Source organism: Conger conger, chromosome 10 (assembly GCF_963514075.1).
Source record: "Conger conger chromosome 10, fConCon1.1, whole genome shotgun sequence".
NCBI classification, from domain to species: Eukaryota; Metazoa; Chordata; class Actinopteri; order Anguilliformes; family Congridae; genus Conger; species Conger conger.
The window spans coordinates 49,364,119-49,381,618 of NC_083769.1; the positions used below are offsets into that span (position 1 = coordinate 49,364,119).

The following is a 17,500-nucleotide window of genomic DNA, read 5'->3' on the forward strand; positions in this document are numbered from 1 at the left end:
GTGTGCATAGTGTAGTGTGTGGGTGTGTATGTATAGTGTAGTGTGTGTGTGTATAGTGTATGGTATGTGTAGTGTATGGTGTGTGTTTATAGTGTGTGGTGTGTGTGTGTGTGTGGGAGAATGCTGGGTTGTCATAGTTTATCAACACTCAGGCACCACACACATTCATAAATATTTATTTATTATTCAATCATATTTTTTCAACCCTTTGAAAATAATGTATTGGTGTAGGACTCCATGTGCCGTATGCTAATTGAGGTCGCCTTTTTTTATAATTGATACAATCTTTTTAGAATTAGTGTGGTTAGTTTGGCGATTAGTATGATGGCAGTGTACAGTAATTCGCACTGTCACTGGTGTGTCGGTGGGTCGTGCAGCCACACTTACATAACCACACATAGCTGCGGAGCCTGGACCAGTGGAATCTGTACATCTGCAGAGGCTCAGATTTCACTTCCAGTGGCCAGACCGTTCTGTTCTCCTTACTAAAGTACCGAGTGTTCACTCCTTCCTCCCTCCTCCTCATGGTGGGCGTATTGTTCAGATCCACTGTCATTGTAACCTGATCTGTTTCTGTTTAAAGGAATGTTCCTGCATAGCATTGTGTGTTCCTTATCAAGCTGCGTGTGGGCGTGTTTGTGGGTCTCAGAGAGAGGACATATGTACATGTGTGCACGCATGTGTGTACACGTGTGTGTGTGTGTGTGTGTGTGTACATGTGGGTGCACGTGTATCTGCATGCTGTCGATGAAGACTGCCTTTTTTATAAAATGCTATCAAGTTATGTGATTTATTTGTACTTTAGTTGTGGTATTAGCAGTATTGATAGAAGCATTTTTGTGATCGTATGTTTGTTGCATACATGCTGTTAAATGCACAAGCAGAAATAAAAAATAAAAAAAAACATATTTGTCCCAAGATATGCCAAAGGTGAAATGATACGCAATAAAAGTAAAAGATTGTGCACAGTAAGGCTAGGAGACGTTCCACACGGTGCAGCCAGCCACGGTCAGCACATCTCTGCCTGCACATTTCAGAGCCAAAGGCGTCAGTTTGGCACGGGTGTGCAGTCTGCTGTCAGTCATTAACCGCACCATCACAACTGGCTATGAACCAAAAGCCACGACTGCAAGATGGTTGCGCTTCACGAGACTGCAAGCTCTGGTGTAGTCCACTTTTTACAGGACTGCGGCCAAATCTAATATTACTTGTTCTCTGGTCAGAAATGACCCGTGTGACCTTCTGAAACTGTAACGGTGTATTTATTTGCTGAGTTCACATGAACCCTCATCCACTGTTTTTCTTCCCTGCGTAATTTCCAGTGTCCCTGGCTGCCCTCGTATGACATCAGGTCCTGGCTGTGTTTGTGCATATTCATGTGTGTCCTGTAAATGTGGATCTGACAGTCCGTCGCCAGATTATCTGTGGTGCTGTGACTGTAACCCTGGTAATGTGTCCTGTCGTCTGCAGATGTGGGCCATTCTGATCGCCGTTATTGTCATCATCATCATCGTCATCATCAGTAAGTGTCCGTCTGGGTGCAGGGTGGAATGTGCAGTGTAGAACGCACAGTGTAGAACGAAAGTGAAAACCTGCAGGATGGTAGATCTCCAGGAACAGGGTTGGGCAGCCCTGCTCTCGCTGTTGAATGAGGTGTGCTTTGTTAGGGTTGGAGTAGACACCTACAGGAGGGTAGATCTCCAGGAACATGGTTGGACAGCCCTGCTCTAGCTGTTGAATGAGGTGTGCTTTGTTAGGGTTGGAGTGAAGACCTACAGGATGGTAGATCTCCAGGAACCGGGTTGGGCAGCCCTGCTGTAGCTGTTGAATGAGGTGTGCTTTGTTAGGGTTGGAGTAGACACCTACAGGAGGGTAGATCTCCAGGAACATGGTTGGACAGCCCTGCTCTAGCTGTTGAATGAGGTGTGCTTTGTTAGGGTTGGAGTGAAAAGCTACAGGGTACAGCAGCATGGCTCTAAACCTTTTGCCTTGTGTTTTTTGTCTGTTCAGTCTGGAGTCAGTCATAAAGCAGAGGACAGAGGAGACCTGCTGGAGGAGCATCAGACACCGTGCCAAACGACACCCCGCCATTTTCATTTCATTGTCTTTTCAATAGCTGGAGTGATGTGTTCACTCTTCTCTTTTCCTCCCCAACCTGCCCATCTAGAATATGTGCTGCTGACATCGTAAACATAAACAGGCAAACATGACAGAATTACAGTCCGATAAATATTTTATATTTAATTGCCAATGTACATGTACTGTATTACATGTGGTGTTTATATTTAAAAAAAAAACACATTTTATCCACATTTAAAAGCAAATATTAATATTTTAGGAGATGACATATTTAATTGTGATACACTAATTACACTAATTGTGGCCTCCTTTTCACAAGGAAGGCTTTCAAGTAGAACCTCAAATGTGTGTGAAACAGTTTTCCCATTTGGATTGTGCAGGATCATTTCTGAACGCCAGGCCACGTGACCTTGAACATGCGTTACGCTTGTTCATATTTAAATGTACTCCCAATGGTTAAATACGCTTGCAAAACCCTTAACCACCACCAGGGGCGCCAGCATAACAATACTCAAGCAGTGAGTCTATCTGTGGTGGAAGTCCCCTTCAGGGTAATGATGTCACAGGAAGGAACGATTCCACATTCCAGTTCTGGGGAACGATTCCACACCTCTGAAATGAGAATTTGAGTTCCTGTCCCGTTGCAGACGTGACGCTCTAGATGGGCGTCCAGATTAAGGCGCAATGCAAAGACTTATCGGCGAAATACTGTACACACCAGTGCTGTTGTCACAGTATTATACAGAATTTTATGTTTATTTAATTGTATCCACGTGTCCGTTGTTTTTTTCTGCTTTTAGTGTGAAACACTGGCTGTTACCAGAGCCCAGTGTCATTTGATGTGAAAAGGTCAACCAAAATGTATGGGTTTATTTTGTGGGGTTTTTTTCCTCTCCTTCATTTATTTTTTTTGCACAATCCTCTTTAGTTGTATGTGTTTGTGAACACCGAGTGTATTGCTTTCATTAGCAACTGCCTTTTATTTTCATTCCTGTTCTGTTTTTTGCTCTATAAAATTAAAAGAACTGTTCACAGTCAATCTGCGTTTGTTAAATGATATGTTCATTGCCACAGCGCTGTGAAAAAGATAAATATTGTGATGCTGTCATGTTGAGACATGCTGTCATATTGAAACTCTATCCATGGAGCCAGAACTGTAACCGCTCTGTGACTATCTGAGTCGCTCTATGACTGATTGGCCCAATGAGGTTCCTTATCAGGTAACATTGTTTATAAACATTTACAGCGCTTCGGTTACAACCACGTCTTCAAAGAAGGAGTGCATTTTAAGTAGTGAAGCGCTTTTTGTATATATCCAACAATGCTGGAGCACTTAATTTTTGCACTTATGTCGCAGAAGTCAGGAACAAAACAAAAAAAAAAAACATCTTGCATTCTGGATACTTTGTGCAACAACTGCAGTTTTCAATTATTCAGGAGTCTGCCATTGCTGGCGTCCTATCGCTGTCTCTGAGTCATGCCTTAGAAAATAAAATGTGTCAATATGAGCATTTGCAGAACCAAGGTTCTGCTGCTCCAAGAAAACACAATGTTGGATCTAGTTTATCCACTACATGTAGGCTATTATGACGAATGTTACATCTGCGTTTTAGCAGAATCACACTGGCAGGCCTTCATCTGATGCTACCTTCAGTCTAATTCTTAAGTAATTGTTTTCGGTTGAGTCATTGAGAACATCAAGTTAGGCCTGCCCACTTCCTTGTTGACTCATTCTTGCCATGATGAAGAGGATGAAGAGGGTGCTGGATATCTAGAGATGTCTGAAGAGATGGAACCAGGGAGTTCTCAGTCTTGAAGAGTAATGTCGGGAGGACTGTTGATGGTTTCATATCTGGAATATTTTGCTTTTTATTTCGGTACGTTGGTTTGCCTGGGCGGCACGGATGGTGCAGTGGGTAGCACTGCCGCCTCACAGCAAGGACGTCCTGCGTACGAACCCCCGTCGGCCGGGGCCTCTCTGTGCATGTTCTCCCCGTGTCTGCGTGGGTTTCCTCCGGGTACTCCGGTTTCCTCCCACAGTCCAAAGACATGTAGGTTAGGCTGATTGGAGAGTCTAAATTGCCCGTAGGTATGAGTGTGTGAGTGAATGGTGTGTGTGCCCTGCAATGGACTGGCGACCTGTCCAGGGTGTATTCCTGCCTTTCGCCCAATGTATGCTGGGATAGGCTCCAGCCCCCCTGCGACCCTGATCAGGATAAGCGGGTTAGGATAATGGATGGATGGATGGATGGTTTGCCTGGCCCTCGCACCTAAACCACCATAACAACCTTGTGGAGTTTTTGACTCATCCACATCCTTTCTTGTAAGCAATTCAATTATCTACTAAATTTGGCCGGCTACATATCGTCTCCTGTACTATCTTGAACCTATACTCCGTGAGCACTTTATTAGGAATTTATTAGACTTAATATTTAGAGATTACACCCACTGTTGCTGTAGCCCATCCACTTAGAGGCTGGATGTGTTGTGTGTTCCTCTGCATACCACTGTTGTAATGTCTGGTTATTTGCGTTACTGTCAGCTTCGACCAGTCTGGCCCTTCTCCTCTGACCTCTCTCATTAACAATGCGTTGGTCCCCACAGAACTGCTGCTCACTGGATGTTTTTTTGTTTTTCACACTATTCTCTGCAAAAAGAGACTGCTGTGCATGAAACTCCCAGGAGATCAGCAGTTTCTGAGATTCTCAAACCACTCTGTCTGGCACCAACAATCATTCCACGGTCAAGGTCACTTATATCACATTTCTTCCCCATTCTGACATTTGGTCTGAAAAACAGCTGAACCTCTTGGCCAGGTCTGCATGCTTTTATGCATTTAGTGGCTGCCACATGATTTGCTGATTCAATTTTTATATGAACAAGCTGGTGTACAGGTCTACCTAATAAAATGCTCACTGGGTGGATATTAGTCTCCAATACATTTCGATACCAATACATTTATTGTATATTTTTTAAATAAATGTATCATTTGATTAGCATTATTTTGAAATTGGGCTGAATGATATACCGCCGTTCTCACTGTTCTCACCAGATACAGGCTATGGTGCAGACACGTTTTCTCAATCGTACGAGCAGACCTCTTCAGCAGTGCGCATGCGCGCCCTGTCTTGTGTACAGTTTCTGTAACGTTGCGATACACGTGAGACGGCGTGAGGAATGGAGGTGACCACGCCCCTTGGCCACTCATTGGCAATCCGGCAGTAACCGCCAGCCAATCGCTGCGTTGTGGGTGTGGTTTAGAATGCCTGCACTCACGTTGCACATTGTAGACTCTACAATGTAGAGTAAAGCGCTTTGCTTGGGGAAAGAGGTTAACGTGTCTGAGGTGAGGTTACTCGGATAGCTAGCCAACAGAAACTGGACCAGCGTTTTAAATACACGAATATTGTACCGTATGAACAGTTCAAAGCCGCTTCTACGCGAAAACATCGTTGGATTGTGGATATACTGCACAATCGCGGACGTTGAATCGTCGAGAGAGAGGTACGTATTGTCATTCATGTTTGCTCGGTAGCTGAAACTAGAAATGCAAAATCAGACTGCAGGGCTTTCCAATGTTGATCAGATCTTCGGTGGGTATGCGCTGGTTTAATATCGAAATGATTCACGTAATTTCATGGGCTGCTTTCATGGCAATCACTGCACTGATTCCGCGATCTTGGCAAACGTTGCCAGTCAGAAAGCCAGGTGGCTGTCTTTTAGTAGCGTGGGCGCAAACGTGTATTGCTTATATTTCATCTCGATGCTGTAAGTCAATGGCATCAAACCCCCTGCTTCTGCCATTTAACGCTGGTTGATGAAAGTGATGTTTTGATCCGTAACCTTGTTTAACATTCAGCAACTGACATTCCCAATAGCCATGCTCTGTGACTGAACTCCATTGGGATGAATTATCCAGTAGTTAAAAGTAGTTTTTTTGTGACGAAAGTAACCGCTTAACTTATACTAATATTATAAGCTAATTTATGTGATAAATATGTTAATCGATTCGTATTAGTTTATTTCTAGCTAGTTAATAGTTACTTCATATGTTACGTACAAATTACATATAACTCGATGACAGAATGGAATGTACGTTTATAATTTATTCCAATAAATATACTCGAGATGTAGAGTAATTATGTGTATTTACGACTAGTTTGCAGAAAATCACTTTAACATCACCTACCTCGGGACTTTAACGTGTATCAGGAAGTGTTGGAGCACAGGGCTATTTCGGGGAAGTTGCGGTTAGCTCAGGGTACACGATGTTCTTTCTGAACAGTATTGCGCAACATTCGCTGCAGCTGACGCGCCAGCGATGTACTCGAAATGAGATTATGCTTCAGGGCGGTTAGCTAGATAAACATCCCACATTTATGAGTGTACTCTTGCAGTGACAACTGAGTTCCGACTTTGTTGTCGAAGATGCATCTGGCTGTGTCAATGTGTTGTGTCAGTTTTGTGTTTTGCGATGTCAATATGTTGTCACTACCTTATACGTTGACACCTTTGTCGTTGCTATGGCTGACCTCGTGTCTGCGTCCGTGTAATAAGACAACATTTTAGAAATGATTAATTGGCTCAAATTAGGCTGCGGGGCGTATTGCGCATGCTCATTCACTGAAGTCGGTGTTTTGGAAATAGTTTATAGTCAAGGCTCATCATTGTTTTGGGTTTTAACCGATTTTCCCCGGGAATTTCCCGGGTTTTTGAAAATTACAATTGTTAAAATGATACGACTGTTTCTCCACCTTTTGACATTTTTGTTTTTGGAATCTATTATCTATTATGATATTGGTTCTCATTGCTGTTGTGAATGAGTGTATGCAGCTTTAAGCGTGGGAATCGTGCGATTGGTCCATGTGTATTTGAGTGGAGATCTGCGCCCATTGGGTGGGGGCAATACTGCTCATTTTGGGTTCGATACGATGCCAAGTAATGCTAGGGCAGTATCATGGATACCGATACTTTTCAGTAATTGCTGTTGTAGGAATTTCCTGTGAAGTTGGCGTGTGTGAATGAGAAACATCAATTCCATTCACAAAGTGAATGGTTAAAGGAAAGGACAATGTTTAACATTAAAAAGATTTGACCCGGAAATGAGCTTTTTTTTTTCAAGAGTTTTCACCTGTTTTTATTGTATTTTTTCTATGAAAAATAAAACCCAGCTCTCAATTGCGGATCAATAAAAATATTTTCTAAATTATTCGGCTAAAACCATCCATTGTGTGATTGATCGCATCAGGTAGATCCACGAGTCATGTCTTTACGATGTGATGCGTCATGGGTAATCTTAATCTTAAAATGAACGGTTTAGCCAGCGGACGTCAGCAAGAATAAGCAGTGGTGGCTGACACAACCGTTTTTGGAAAGGTCCTGTCCTGCGTCAACCTGGTAGTTAATTCATCAATTAGTGCCACTGGTGGGCCAGACATTCACCTCACCTGGGCAAGGCTTTACAGACAAAGATTAAGCTTTAGTCCTGGACTAAATCTTTTGAGTTTTGTATGGAGAATCTCCAATGAAAATAGAATTCAGTCTAGGACTGTGTCTGAGAAAACTGGCTGCTGTTGGCGTTCGGTCCTGATTAGAGGTAAAGGGTGAAGCCTGCAGTCCTGCTGGTCTGGACAGCCAGATTTGAGCATCCGCGTCGTTGGGTGACCTTGTCAAAATGGTGTTGGAAAATGGGAACGGTTTAAACGTATCCTCAAAAGCAAGGGGCAGCCTGTAGCGTGGTGGTTAAGGTAACCAGGTGACCAGGACCCGCGAGGTCGGTGGTTCTAATCCCGGTGTAGCCGCACAGCCGTCGGGCCCTCGAGCAAGGCCCTTAACCCTGCATTGCTCCAGTGGGAGGATTGTCTCCTGCTTAGTCTAATCAACTGTCCGTCGCTCTGGATAAGAGCGTCTGCCAAATGCTATTAATGTCGTGTGAAATTCCTACCTTTTGATGTGGTTTTTCTCATGTTCTGGTATTGGTCTGTGAGCTAAAGGGGGCATTGCCCTTTTAAATCCGAGTGCGTTGCCCTTTTAAATCCGAGTGCGTGTGCCAGGCGGTGTGGCCTGATTGTTGGGGAATGTGCTATTTCAAGGTTACTTTGAAGGGCGCGGCATCCCTGAGCCAGGCACTTGATCTGGACTGCTCTTTAAAATACCCTGCCGTAGAAAATCCATTGAATGGGAACAGTACAGCCCTGTGGGTTGTTAAGAATTAGAGTTCCTTTTCATGCCAAATATGAAAAGGAATGTACACGCAGAAGAGGGGCCTGGTGTGTGTGAGGAGGAACAGAGACGGCCTTGTGTTGGGTCTCATCCCCCCACCTCGCCGCTGGGTCCGGACCGGGTCTCCGCAGCGTAGGAACGCTTTCTTGGCCGCGAGAGAGTTTGGAAAGGAACAGCGTTCCCTGGAGCCTGTCCCAGGATTGAGGGAAAAGGCCAAAATGTACTTTTGATGATGTGGGGGTGGGTCCCCGTCCCTCTGAGTCCGGCCAAAAACCATCTGTGATAAGTGTGTGTGAGGGAGTTTTTCATGTCCTTATCTGAACTAACTCTCTCTCCCTCTCCCTCTCCCTCTCCCTCTCCCTCTCCCTCTCCCTCTCCCTCTCCCTCTCTCTCCTTCTTTCTCACTCTCACTCTCTCCTTTCTCTCACTCTCTCCTCTCTCTCTCTCTCTCTCCCCCTCTCCCTCTCCCTCTCTCTCTCTTCCCCTCTCCCTCTCTCTCTCTCCCCTCTCTCTCTCTCCTTCTTTCTCTCTCTCTCTCCCCTCTCTCTCTCTCCCTCTCTCTCTCTCCCCTCTCTCTCTCTCCCTCTCTCCCTCTTTCTCTCTCCCCCTCTCTCTCGTTCCCTCTGCCTGAGGGGCCGGGCCAGGTGATTCAGCAAACTAACATTTCATGTTTCATGTTTTTTTTTAACGTGTGGCTTCCGTGTGTACTCTTACATAACCGTTCTCAGTTCTTCTGGCTCGCGTCCAGTATTTCTGTTTCCTACTGTTTAACTGCGCCTCCCGCAGACCTGCGGCCTCCAGACGGGGGTCAGGGTCGGGACCGGTGCAGGTCAGGGTCGGGACCGGTGCAGGTCAGGGTCGGGACCGGTGCCGGCCCGATTCCATCCCAGGGCGGGGCGCTCACTTGTGCTGCAAACGGTGCCCATTTTCACCAGAATAAACGGTCTAACTGTCACCTTCTTTACTGTCATAATCGTATTCCGGTGATATTCACTTGGCTTCCACTGCACCCACGCAGCTGATGAAACGCTGTGATCGGCTCTGGACTCCGAGGGGCAGTTTTTGTGCGGAGTTGTTTATATTTTGTCGCCAGCACTGCCGGATGTAGGTTACGTGCGCTGAAGCTCAGCGAAGTCACCGGCTCCTCAGTGTCAGTACGGCAGCAGCGTCCCAGCTGGCCTGAAGCCACAAAACCAGGAGCGCAGTACTCCAGTTTCCAGTGAATGTGCTGCGGTCAAACACAGACGATCCCAGTCCCAAAAACCTAGATCTCAATATGTGGGTCATTTTCTCTTAAGAGGGTCTGAGGGGTAACTTCTCTATGCTAGGAAATAGACTAGGGGGGGGGGGGTCTCTGTTCTATTTAACATGGGGTCAGATTAAATTGAATTGTCACAATCTCCCAATGAGAAGCAGTCTTTGTTTTTATTTTGAATTCGCCTTTATTTAGCCAGACTGGTCACTTCAGGAAAAGAGGCAAACCTCTTGAGGGGCGGGGTGTTATAGCTGTGTGTTACAGCAATAATGTGAGCAGGCGGGGGTAGAGATAACATCTGGGTTAGTTATGATGAGATCGTTGCGGTTAACAGTTAGAGCTGTGGTTTCCAACCCTGGTCCTGGAGAGCTACAGGGTCTGCTGGTTTTCGTTGTTACTCTGTGCATAATTCATCAACTGGAGCAGTTGATTACAGTTAAAACACCTCACCTGGTCACCTGGGTCTCAACAGGGTGCTGAATTGAAGGTGAAAACAAAAACTGGCAGACCCAGTAGCTCTCCAGGGCCGGGGTTGGAGACTACTGAGTCTGTGCGTCCGTGACAGAGTTCTTTAACCTTTGACGGAGTTCTTAAAACCGGGTCCGTCGTTGGCGCGACGCCCCTGTTCTCATTCTTCTTCATGATTCCTGTGGTCTATGGGGAGCAGGGAAGGGCTGCTCCAGTCCTGGAGGACCGGGGTGTCTGTGTGCAGGTTTCTGCTGCCACCGGTTACCCAATCAGCTGGTTGGTCTGAAAACCGGAAAAATGTTTGACGTAGACCCTTTGTCCTTTGTCTACGGCTGGAGTAGCTGAACACTGAGCGGGTGACAGTCAGGGGGAAAAAACATCTGCCCGCCGTTCGCACCTGGAAAGGTCAGGGCCAGGAATAGCCTGCAGGCTGCAGGAAGTGATGAGAAAAGAGCAGTGCCCCGTCCCTCCTGACGCATTAAGGTGGCCTGTGTGTCCTAAATATTCAGCACAGTGTTGATGCTCACCGGTAAACGGGTACACATGTACCGGTAAACCGGTAAACACACACGCACACTCACACATACTAATTTTTCCAGGGTAGCGAAAAGGAGCAGGCCTCAGCAGTTATAATCAATAAAAGTGAAAACAAACAGTAAATTCATTAAAGCAAGAACAGTAATAAAACAATAAAAAGCAATACAACTATGCTATAAATGGATGGCAGGGATGCCAAATAAATGATTACACAAGTAGGTAAATAAATGGATACGTCAATGAATACATATATGAGCAATACTTAAATCAAGGCTGATCAGAAGCAAGGAGCCAACCAAAGTCTGCAGAAGAGCTGTGGCAGGTTCTCCAACATGCTTGGAACAGCCTCCCTGCCGATTGTCTTAGCCAACGCTGTCCTGCAGTTCTATATCTCAGAGAAGTGATGCAATTTTAACGCCGAAGGGTGGTCACAAAAAATATTGATTTGATTCAGTTTTTAACTATGCTGCCAAATGACTCAAATGTAATGTAAAATGTGTAGTACGTTTATTTAGGACCTTTCATTGAATTATTTTTGAAAGAATCTTATCTGTACAGAATGTTATACTAAGACTTTTGCACAGTACTGTATATAATATTGTCAATTCAGTCTTTTCATTACTAGGTAAAACGCTGTGAATTGCATTCAGTTGAATGTGTGCTCTACAAATAAACTTGACTGCACTGTCAGCCTTCCTGCCAGGCCCCCCTCGCAAAAGGAGGTCTTTTAACCTCGAGGGTCTCGCCTGATTCAATTAAAAGGTTCATAAATCGATAAAACGCAGAACGGGTGTTAAATCTTTCCTCCGTCCCGTTTTGCGCCGGCGACGGCGGTTCACGGCGCCGGGTGATGAAACGCTCCGCAGTGCGAGGTGGGAGGAGCCGGCCGCCGGCTCTGACCGGGAAGTGCACGCGTGGTTTTGCGGTGTTTACACAGTCGGAAAAGAACGCCGTGTCCTCGAATAAGGTTCACTGTGTGCCTACTCTCGTGTGTTCCTGGGCCGGGCTGCGTGGGCGGGGGTTTGCTCTCGGTGTAGCAGTAGCGTTTTTATTGCCTTCTCTACACTGACACTGAAGTCGCTTTCAAACGGGCTTTATCTGCACTTCATCTGTCGTAAAATAGATTAACAGACAGATGTTCAAAGTGGAAGGCTCTGGGTTTTTAACAGGGGGTCTGCAGACCCCTGGGGGGTCCCTGAAGGTACTGTAGGGGCCCCCTGCCCAGACTTCATATACAGTCCCCTCCAAAGGTATTGGAACTGTAAGGTCCATTGCCTTTGGTTTTGCTATGCACTGAAGACAGTTGAGTTTGAGGTCAAAGGATTTCCATGAGAAGACAGCTTTTGTTTCCTGGTATTTTTATCTAGATTTGTTAAACAACTTAGAACATACAGTCCCCTCCAAAGGTATCGGAACGGCAAGGTCAGTTCCTTTGTTTTTGACCAACAATGAAGACCATTGAGTTTGAGGTCAAAGGATGTACATGAGATGACCGATCCGAATTTCAGCTTTTACTTCCTGGTATTTTTATCTCGACAAGAGATTCTTGAGGCGTGACCTTTTTCCAAATATTTAAGTTCTTTAAATTCAAATGAATTGTGGGTAGGCGGGAGAACATTATTCAAATTTTTTTATTTACCTTCTCACTCACATCTCAACAGTGCCTTGAAATGAAAACTATGCGCACGATGCTTAAAAACAAGCTCATTTTTGTGTTTTGTTTCCCCTCTCTTGCAGGTGAGCTTCCAAAGCTCATTGACCGACAGACAGCAGAACACACGGCCGGTGACGCCGATGGGGTAACCTAGCGCTAACGCTAACCCTGGTTTACATCCGCGCTCTGTGCTCTTACGACCCGAACGCGAACGCTGAAGCTAGCTCTCAGAAACTACTACTTCAACTTAGCGACCAGCTGGCGGGAGAAATGCCAAGAGGTGGAAGCTTCAACGAGGGAGAGGAAGAGGAAGAGGGAGACGAGGTGATGGACTCTTCATCGGTGCCAGGAGGAGGAGGAGGAGGAGGAAGAGGAGGCGGTGAATGCCCGGAGCGGGTCCTGGGGGATGAGGAGATGTTTGCCCCCGGGATCGAGAGCGCGGTTGTCAGGAGCAAGGAGGCGGGGCAGAGCGATGGGGCGGAGTCTTCCTCCAATCACAGCTCTCAGAGTGCGACTGAGCTGGACTGCAGCACCAGGTACACACGCACACACACTCACTCACTCACTCACACACTCACACTCACACTCACACACACACACACACACACACACACACACACACACACACACACACCTGCAGCACCAGGTACACACTCACCTGCAGCACCAGGTACACACTCACCTGCAGCACCAGGTACACACTCACCTGCAGCACCAGGTACACACTCACGCACTCACTCACTCTCTCACAAGCACACACACACGCACACACACACACGCACACACACACACACACACACACACACACACACACACACACCTGCAGCACCAGGTACACACTCACCTGCAGCACCAGGTACACACTCACGCACTCACTCACTCTCTCACAAGCACACACACACGCACACACACACACACACACACACACACACGCACTCACGCACGCACTCGCACACACACACACTCTGGCTGCCCCCTATACACGCATACACACTTGTACACACATGCCTCACACACACACATAAACACGCATACACGGTAATTAGTGATTAGTGATGATCTGTGTTGATTAGTGGCATTGCTAAGGTTAATTTGTGATTGGTAGTGATCTGTAATTGGTGTGAGTAGTGTTGTAACTTATTGCCCCCCCCCTCCCCTGCCCCAAAGGTCAAAGCTCCGCCCTCATGCTGTCAGTAGCCACACAGAGAGCAGCGGAAGGTGAGTCTCCTCCCCCGTGCGACTCTGTGATTGGCTGGGTTTGGGCGGCTGGGCGTGTGCTGACGGGGGTTCTGGTCCAATCAGCAGCGAGCAGCCGGGGCAGGAGCGGGCGCAGTCGCACAGGCAGATCATGAGGGCGATGAGGGAGATGAAGAAGAGCATGCCCTCCGAGAGGAAGGGCCACCGCAAGACCCGGACCGTCGACGCGCTTCGCTACGCGCTGAGCTGCGTCAAACGCGTGCAGGGTAAGCCCCCGAAACGCCCCCGAAACGCCCCCAAACACACCCCCCTACACCCCCAAACACACCCCCCTACACCCCGACAGGCTCACCCAGCCTTCATCCCTCTAATCAACATCTGACTGACACCTTTCTAGAGGAAGCTGTTTATTTTTGCCCATTTTTTTTAAAGCCACAATTGAACTTTGAAAAATGCCAGTGTACTCGATTTTGTCGCAACTGAAAGAAAGATATATATATTTTTTTTAGTGTTATCAAACAGCACAATTGTTTTCAGCTTAATGTGATGGGAGAGGTTTCTGTGGCACCGCGTTAGCACGTTAGCACGTTAGCGTGATTGCTTCAGGACGAGGGCTCTGATGTGGTTCTCTGGCGCCCCCTGCAGCGAGCACCGAGTACCACCAGCTGCTCCTGGGGAACCTCAAGGAGGAGAGATCGGTCAGCCCGACCGTGTGCAGCCTGGAGGAGCTGGAGAGGGTGGCCTCCGAACACACGCTCAAAAACACGGTAATGCACCCCCTAAAACACAGTAGCTCACCCCAAATACAGCCCTACAAATTGACATTTTGAAACCCAAATTGAAGGACTATAAATACAGGCCGAGGGTGAGTCGGTGTCAGTGAGCCTTTTGTAATGATAGGAAGGGATTTACAATTTACATCTTACGTATTGTACCTTTGCAAAGATGAGAGAGCTTACTTTCTACAAATCAAGGGCAGTTCAGCGGAACCTGACCAAAATCGTTGCTATGGCGTCTTTGGAACCTTGGCCACAATGGGAACGGAACCCTGAAGGTTGCGGCGTTCAGTGGGCGTGTGCAGCGCGTGATTGACACCCCCTCTCCCCGCCCTCCCTCCCTCCCCTGTAGGACACGTTCGCGGTGGTGTTCTCGCTGACCAGCGGGCGGGTGCTCTACGTGTCAGAGCAGGCCTCCAGCATCCTGGGCCTGAAGAGCAGCTTCCTGACCTCCGTGCGCTTCGTGGAGCTGCTCTACCAGCAGGACGTCAACGTCTTCTACTCCCACACCGGCCAGGCCCACCTGCCCCCCTGGGTCACCGGGCCCCACCACAGTGAGTGCCCTCGGGAGAATTAACCTTCTAACCTTCTAACTAAAATGTAAATGTAAATGACGGTGTTGTTTGGGAAGCCCCTCCCTCTAACGCGCCGTGTCTCCGCTGTGTTGCAGAAGCCGAGCTGTACGAGAGCAACTGGGTCAAGTCCTTCTTCTGTCGCCTCAGGTCAGTACCCCCTAAACCCCGTGCAGGCCTACAGGGGCAAGCAAACGCCCGCTCATGTTTTAGCGTTTCAGCGCAGGAACCGTTACCTCTGAAACCCCGTAGATTCTGAGAGGTTTTTTTTAACGAATGTAAAACTGCAGCATTCCGTTTTGTGCTCTGGGGAAAATAATAATAAAGAAAAACAGGATTGACAACAATTTTACAACTCGGTAGCATAAATCAGTGAATAGCAACGATGAATTTACGACAGTGAATCAGTGACAGTCCGGTGTTGTCGTTTGCCAGCTATGCTAACATTTCTTCGGCTTCCGTTAAGGCGCATTAACGGCGGTGTGCTTCTAGAGCTTTTGCTATCGCTGTTTCTAGAGCTGTCGCTCCTGCTTTCCGCTGCAGAGGCTTCGTGTCACGCTGGCACGCGTGACCTTGTGGCACCGCCCGTCCATTCACTGTTAAAATAAATGGCATATGTCAGTACCCACAGCTTTCACACGCTATCACCAGTCGACATGGCAACGGTCTGTGTGGAACCAGCTGTGCTCGTCAGTCTGATCGTGTGTGCCTTGAGTGATCGTCAGAGCAGCAGGGAGGCGTAGCTTTTCAGGAATTCGCAATGGAGATTGCAGGTTCAAATCCGGGGTGCAGAACAGCTGCTGTGCCCCCCTCCCCGGTCAGTGGACTTAACCCCGGATTTCTCCAGTAAGTAGCCTTGTACAGTGAATCTACGTTTGTGCTGTCATGTGCATTGATTGATTTGGAGACGGGCTTCTTCACCATGACGTGCATTTAAAATCAACGTTGTGCTCATTGTTTTTGTGAATATCGGATGTGTGGCATAACCAGCTGGGTCTTGTATGTGACCGTCTTATTGAAATAGACCACCCGGGGGAGGTGTCCTTAGGCCTGCCTGTTTGGATTGTCCAATGCACGCAGGCGTGCGCGGTTTGCGAAACGCAGGTGAGTGCCACAGGTGAGAACACGCTTTGAGGAGCGCGCAGGTTGGGGTCTGCTGGTTCAGCACCTCCGCCTCGTCACTAAAGACTCAGACTGTTTTGCAGGACACGAATGTCGGCCTGCTTCAGGCGAGTGGAGTCCTGCGGGGGATTGGGGCGAGTGGAGTCCTGTGGGGGATTGGGGCGAGTGGAGTCCTGTGGGGGATTTGGGGGGTTTTTGCTCGAGGCGTGCCAGGCCATCGCCTCGTTGCCTTTATTGCAAGTTCCTGAAAGGTGAGCCAGACAGGTGCAGACTATGGCACGACCGCCCATGTTCTCTGGCCAGGTAAAACACACCTGAGCCATGTTCTCTGGCCAGGTGAACCCCACCTGGGAGGCCCCTGGCTACAGCTGGGAGTTGCACCATTGTGCTATTTCTCTGTGAATAGCAGCAGGAGTTGTCATGGCGCTGAAACTGGGCTGAGTTTGCTTGGCTGTTTTTTTTTAATCGCTGAATGGCTGTAGTGTTGCCGCGGAAACGCTGACGCGGTGCCTGCTGACCCGTGACTGAAGGAGGTGGGGCGTGCGTTTCTCCTGCAGGGGGGGCAAGGACAGCGACGGGGAGGTGCGCTACAGCCCGTTCCGCATCACGCCGTACCTCCTGCAGCTCCGCGGGGGCCAGGAGGAGCAGGACCTCCAGCCCTGCTGCCTGGCGCTGGCTGAGCGTGTGCACTCAGGATACGAAGGTACAGCCCGCCGCCCCGTTACCCCCTTACCCCCGTTACCCCCTTAACCCCGCTACCGACCGCCGCCCCGCTACCGCCCGCCGCCCCGTTACCCCATTACCCCCTTAATGCCATTACTGCTGTTACCCCCATTACCCCCTTACTGCCATTACCCCCATTACCCCCACCCCCTTACCTCATTACCCCCATACTCCCGTTACTGCCGTTACCCCATTACCCCCACCCCCTTGCCCCCTTACCCCATTACCCCCATACTGCCGTTACTGCTGTTACCCCCATTACCCCCACCCCCTTACCTCATTACCCCCACCATACTCCCGTTACTGCTGTTACCTCCATTACTGCCGTTACCGCCGCCCGCTTCTGTAAGATGGCCGACCCTGGGTGCCAGTGTGTGAAACTCAAGAGCTTGTCTGTCTGGTCCCACTACAGCTCCCAGAATCCCGTTGGAGAAGCGCATTTTCACCACCACGCACTCCCCCGGCTGTGCCTTCATGGAGGTGGACGACCGGTAGGTGGCGCGTCTCAGGTGTTCAGACCCACGTTCACACTGTGCTTGAGGCCGGTGTTTCCGTGCGTGAGTTCTCCTCAGGCGGGTTTTTAAGGTGTGAAGGTGACCGAGGCGTCCCGCTGATTTCTCTCCGTGTGTTTTCTGTGTTTCTGCAGTGCCGTGCCGTTGCTCGGATACCTCCCTCACGATCTGATTGGCTCCTCAGTGCTGGCCTGTCTCCACCCAGAAGATCGGCCACTCATGCTGTCCCTGCACCATAAAAGTATGAACACACACACTAACACACACTCTCACACACACACTAAAACACACACACACACACGCACACACGCGCTCACACACTCTCTCTCACACACAAACACACACACACAGCCCCACACACAGCCCCACACACACTCACACAC

The 17,500-nt window shown here is 48.3% G+C and overlaps 2 protein-coding genes across 4 annotated transcripts in view; both read left to right on the forward strand.

Moving 5' to 3' along the window:
- LOC133138900 (vesicle-associated membrane protein 3-like) overlaps positions 1 to 3,118 on the forward strand; it is a 12,373-nt gene extending 9,255 nt beyond the window's left edge. The window contains exons 4-5 of the mRNA XM_061258036.1: positions 1,471 to 1,522; positions 2,011 to 3,118. Of these exons, the coding sequence (XP_061114020.1) occupies positions 1,471 to 1,522; positions 2,011 to 2,027 (69 nt within the window). The 3' untranslated portion in view covers positions 2,028 to 3,118. The remainder of the gene's footprint in view (positions 1 to 1,470; positions 1,523 to 2,010) is intronic.
- Positions 3,119 to 5,360: 2,242 nt separating this feature from the next.
- LOC133139630 (period circadian protein homolog 3-like) overlaps positions 5,361 to 17,500 on the forward strand; it is a 20,139-nt gene continuing 7,999 nt past the window's right edge. The window contains exons 1-10 of one of the 3 annotated variants that reach the window (XM_061259226.1): positions 5,361 to 5,583; positions 12,299 to 12,751; positions 13,383 to 13,433; positions 13,518 to 13,678; positions 14,058 to 14,179; positions 14,541 to 14,742; positions 14,859 to 14,910; positions 16,440 to 16,585; positions 17,018 to 17,096; positions 17,252 to 17,358. In XM_061259226.1, the coding sequence (XP_061115210.1) occupies positions 12,486 to 12,751; positions 13,383 to 13,433; positions 13,518 to 13,678; positions 14,058 to 14,179; positions 14,541 to 14,742; positions 14,859 to 14,910; positions 16,440 to 16,585; positions 17,018 to 17,096; positions 17,252 to 17,358 (1,186 nt within the window). In that variant the 5' untranslated portion in view covers positions 5,361 to 5,583; positions 12,299 to 12,485. The remainder of the gene's footprint in view (positions 5,584 to 12,298; positions 12,752 to 13,382; positions 13,434 to 13,517; positions 13,679 to 14,057; positions 14,180 to 14,540; positions 14,743 to 14,858; positions 14,911 to 16,439; positions 16,586 to 17,017; positions 17,097 to 17,251; positions 17,359 to 17,500) is intronic. The other 2 variants (XM_061259223.1, XM_061259225.1) reach the window with 2 other exon arrangements.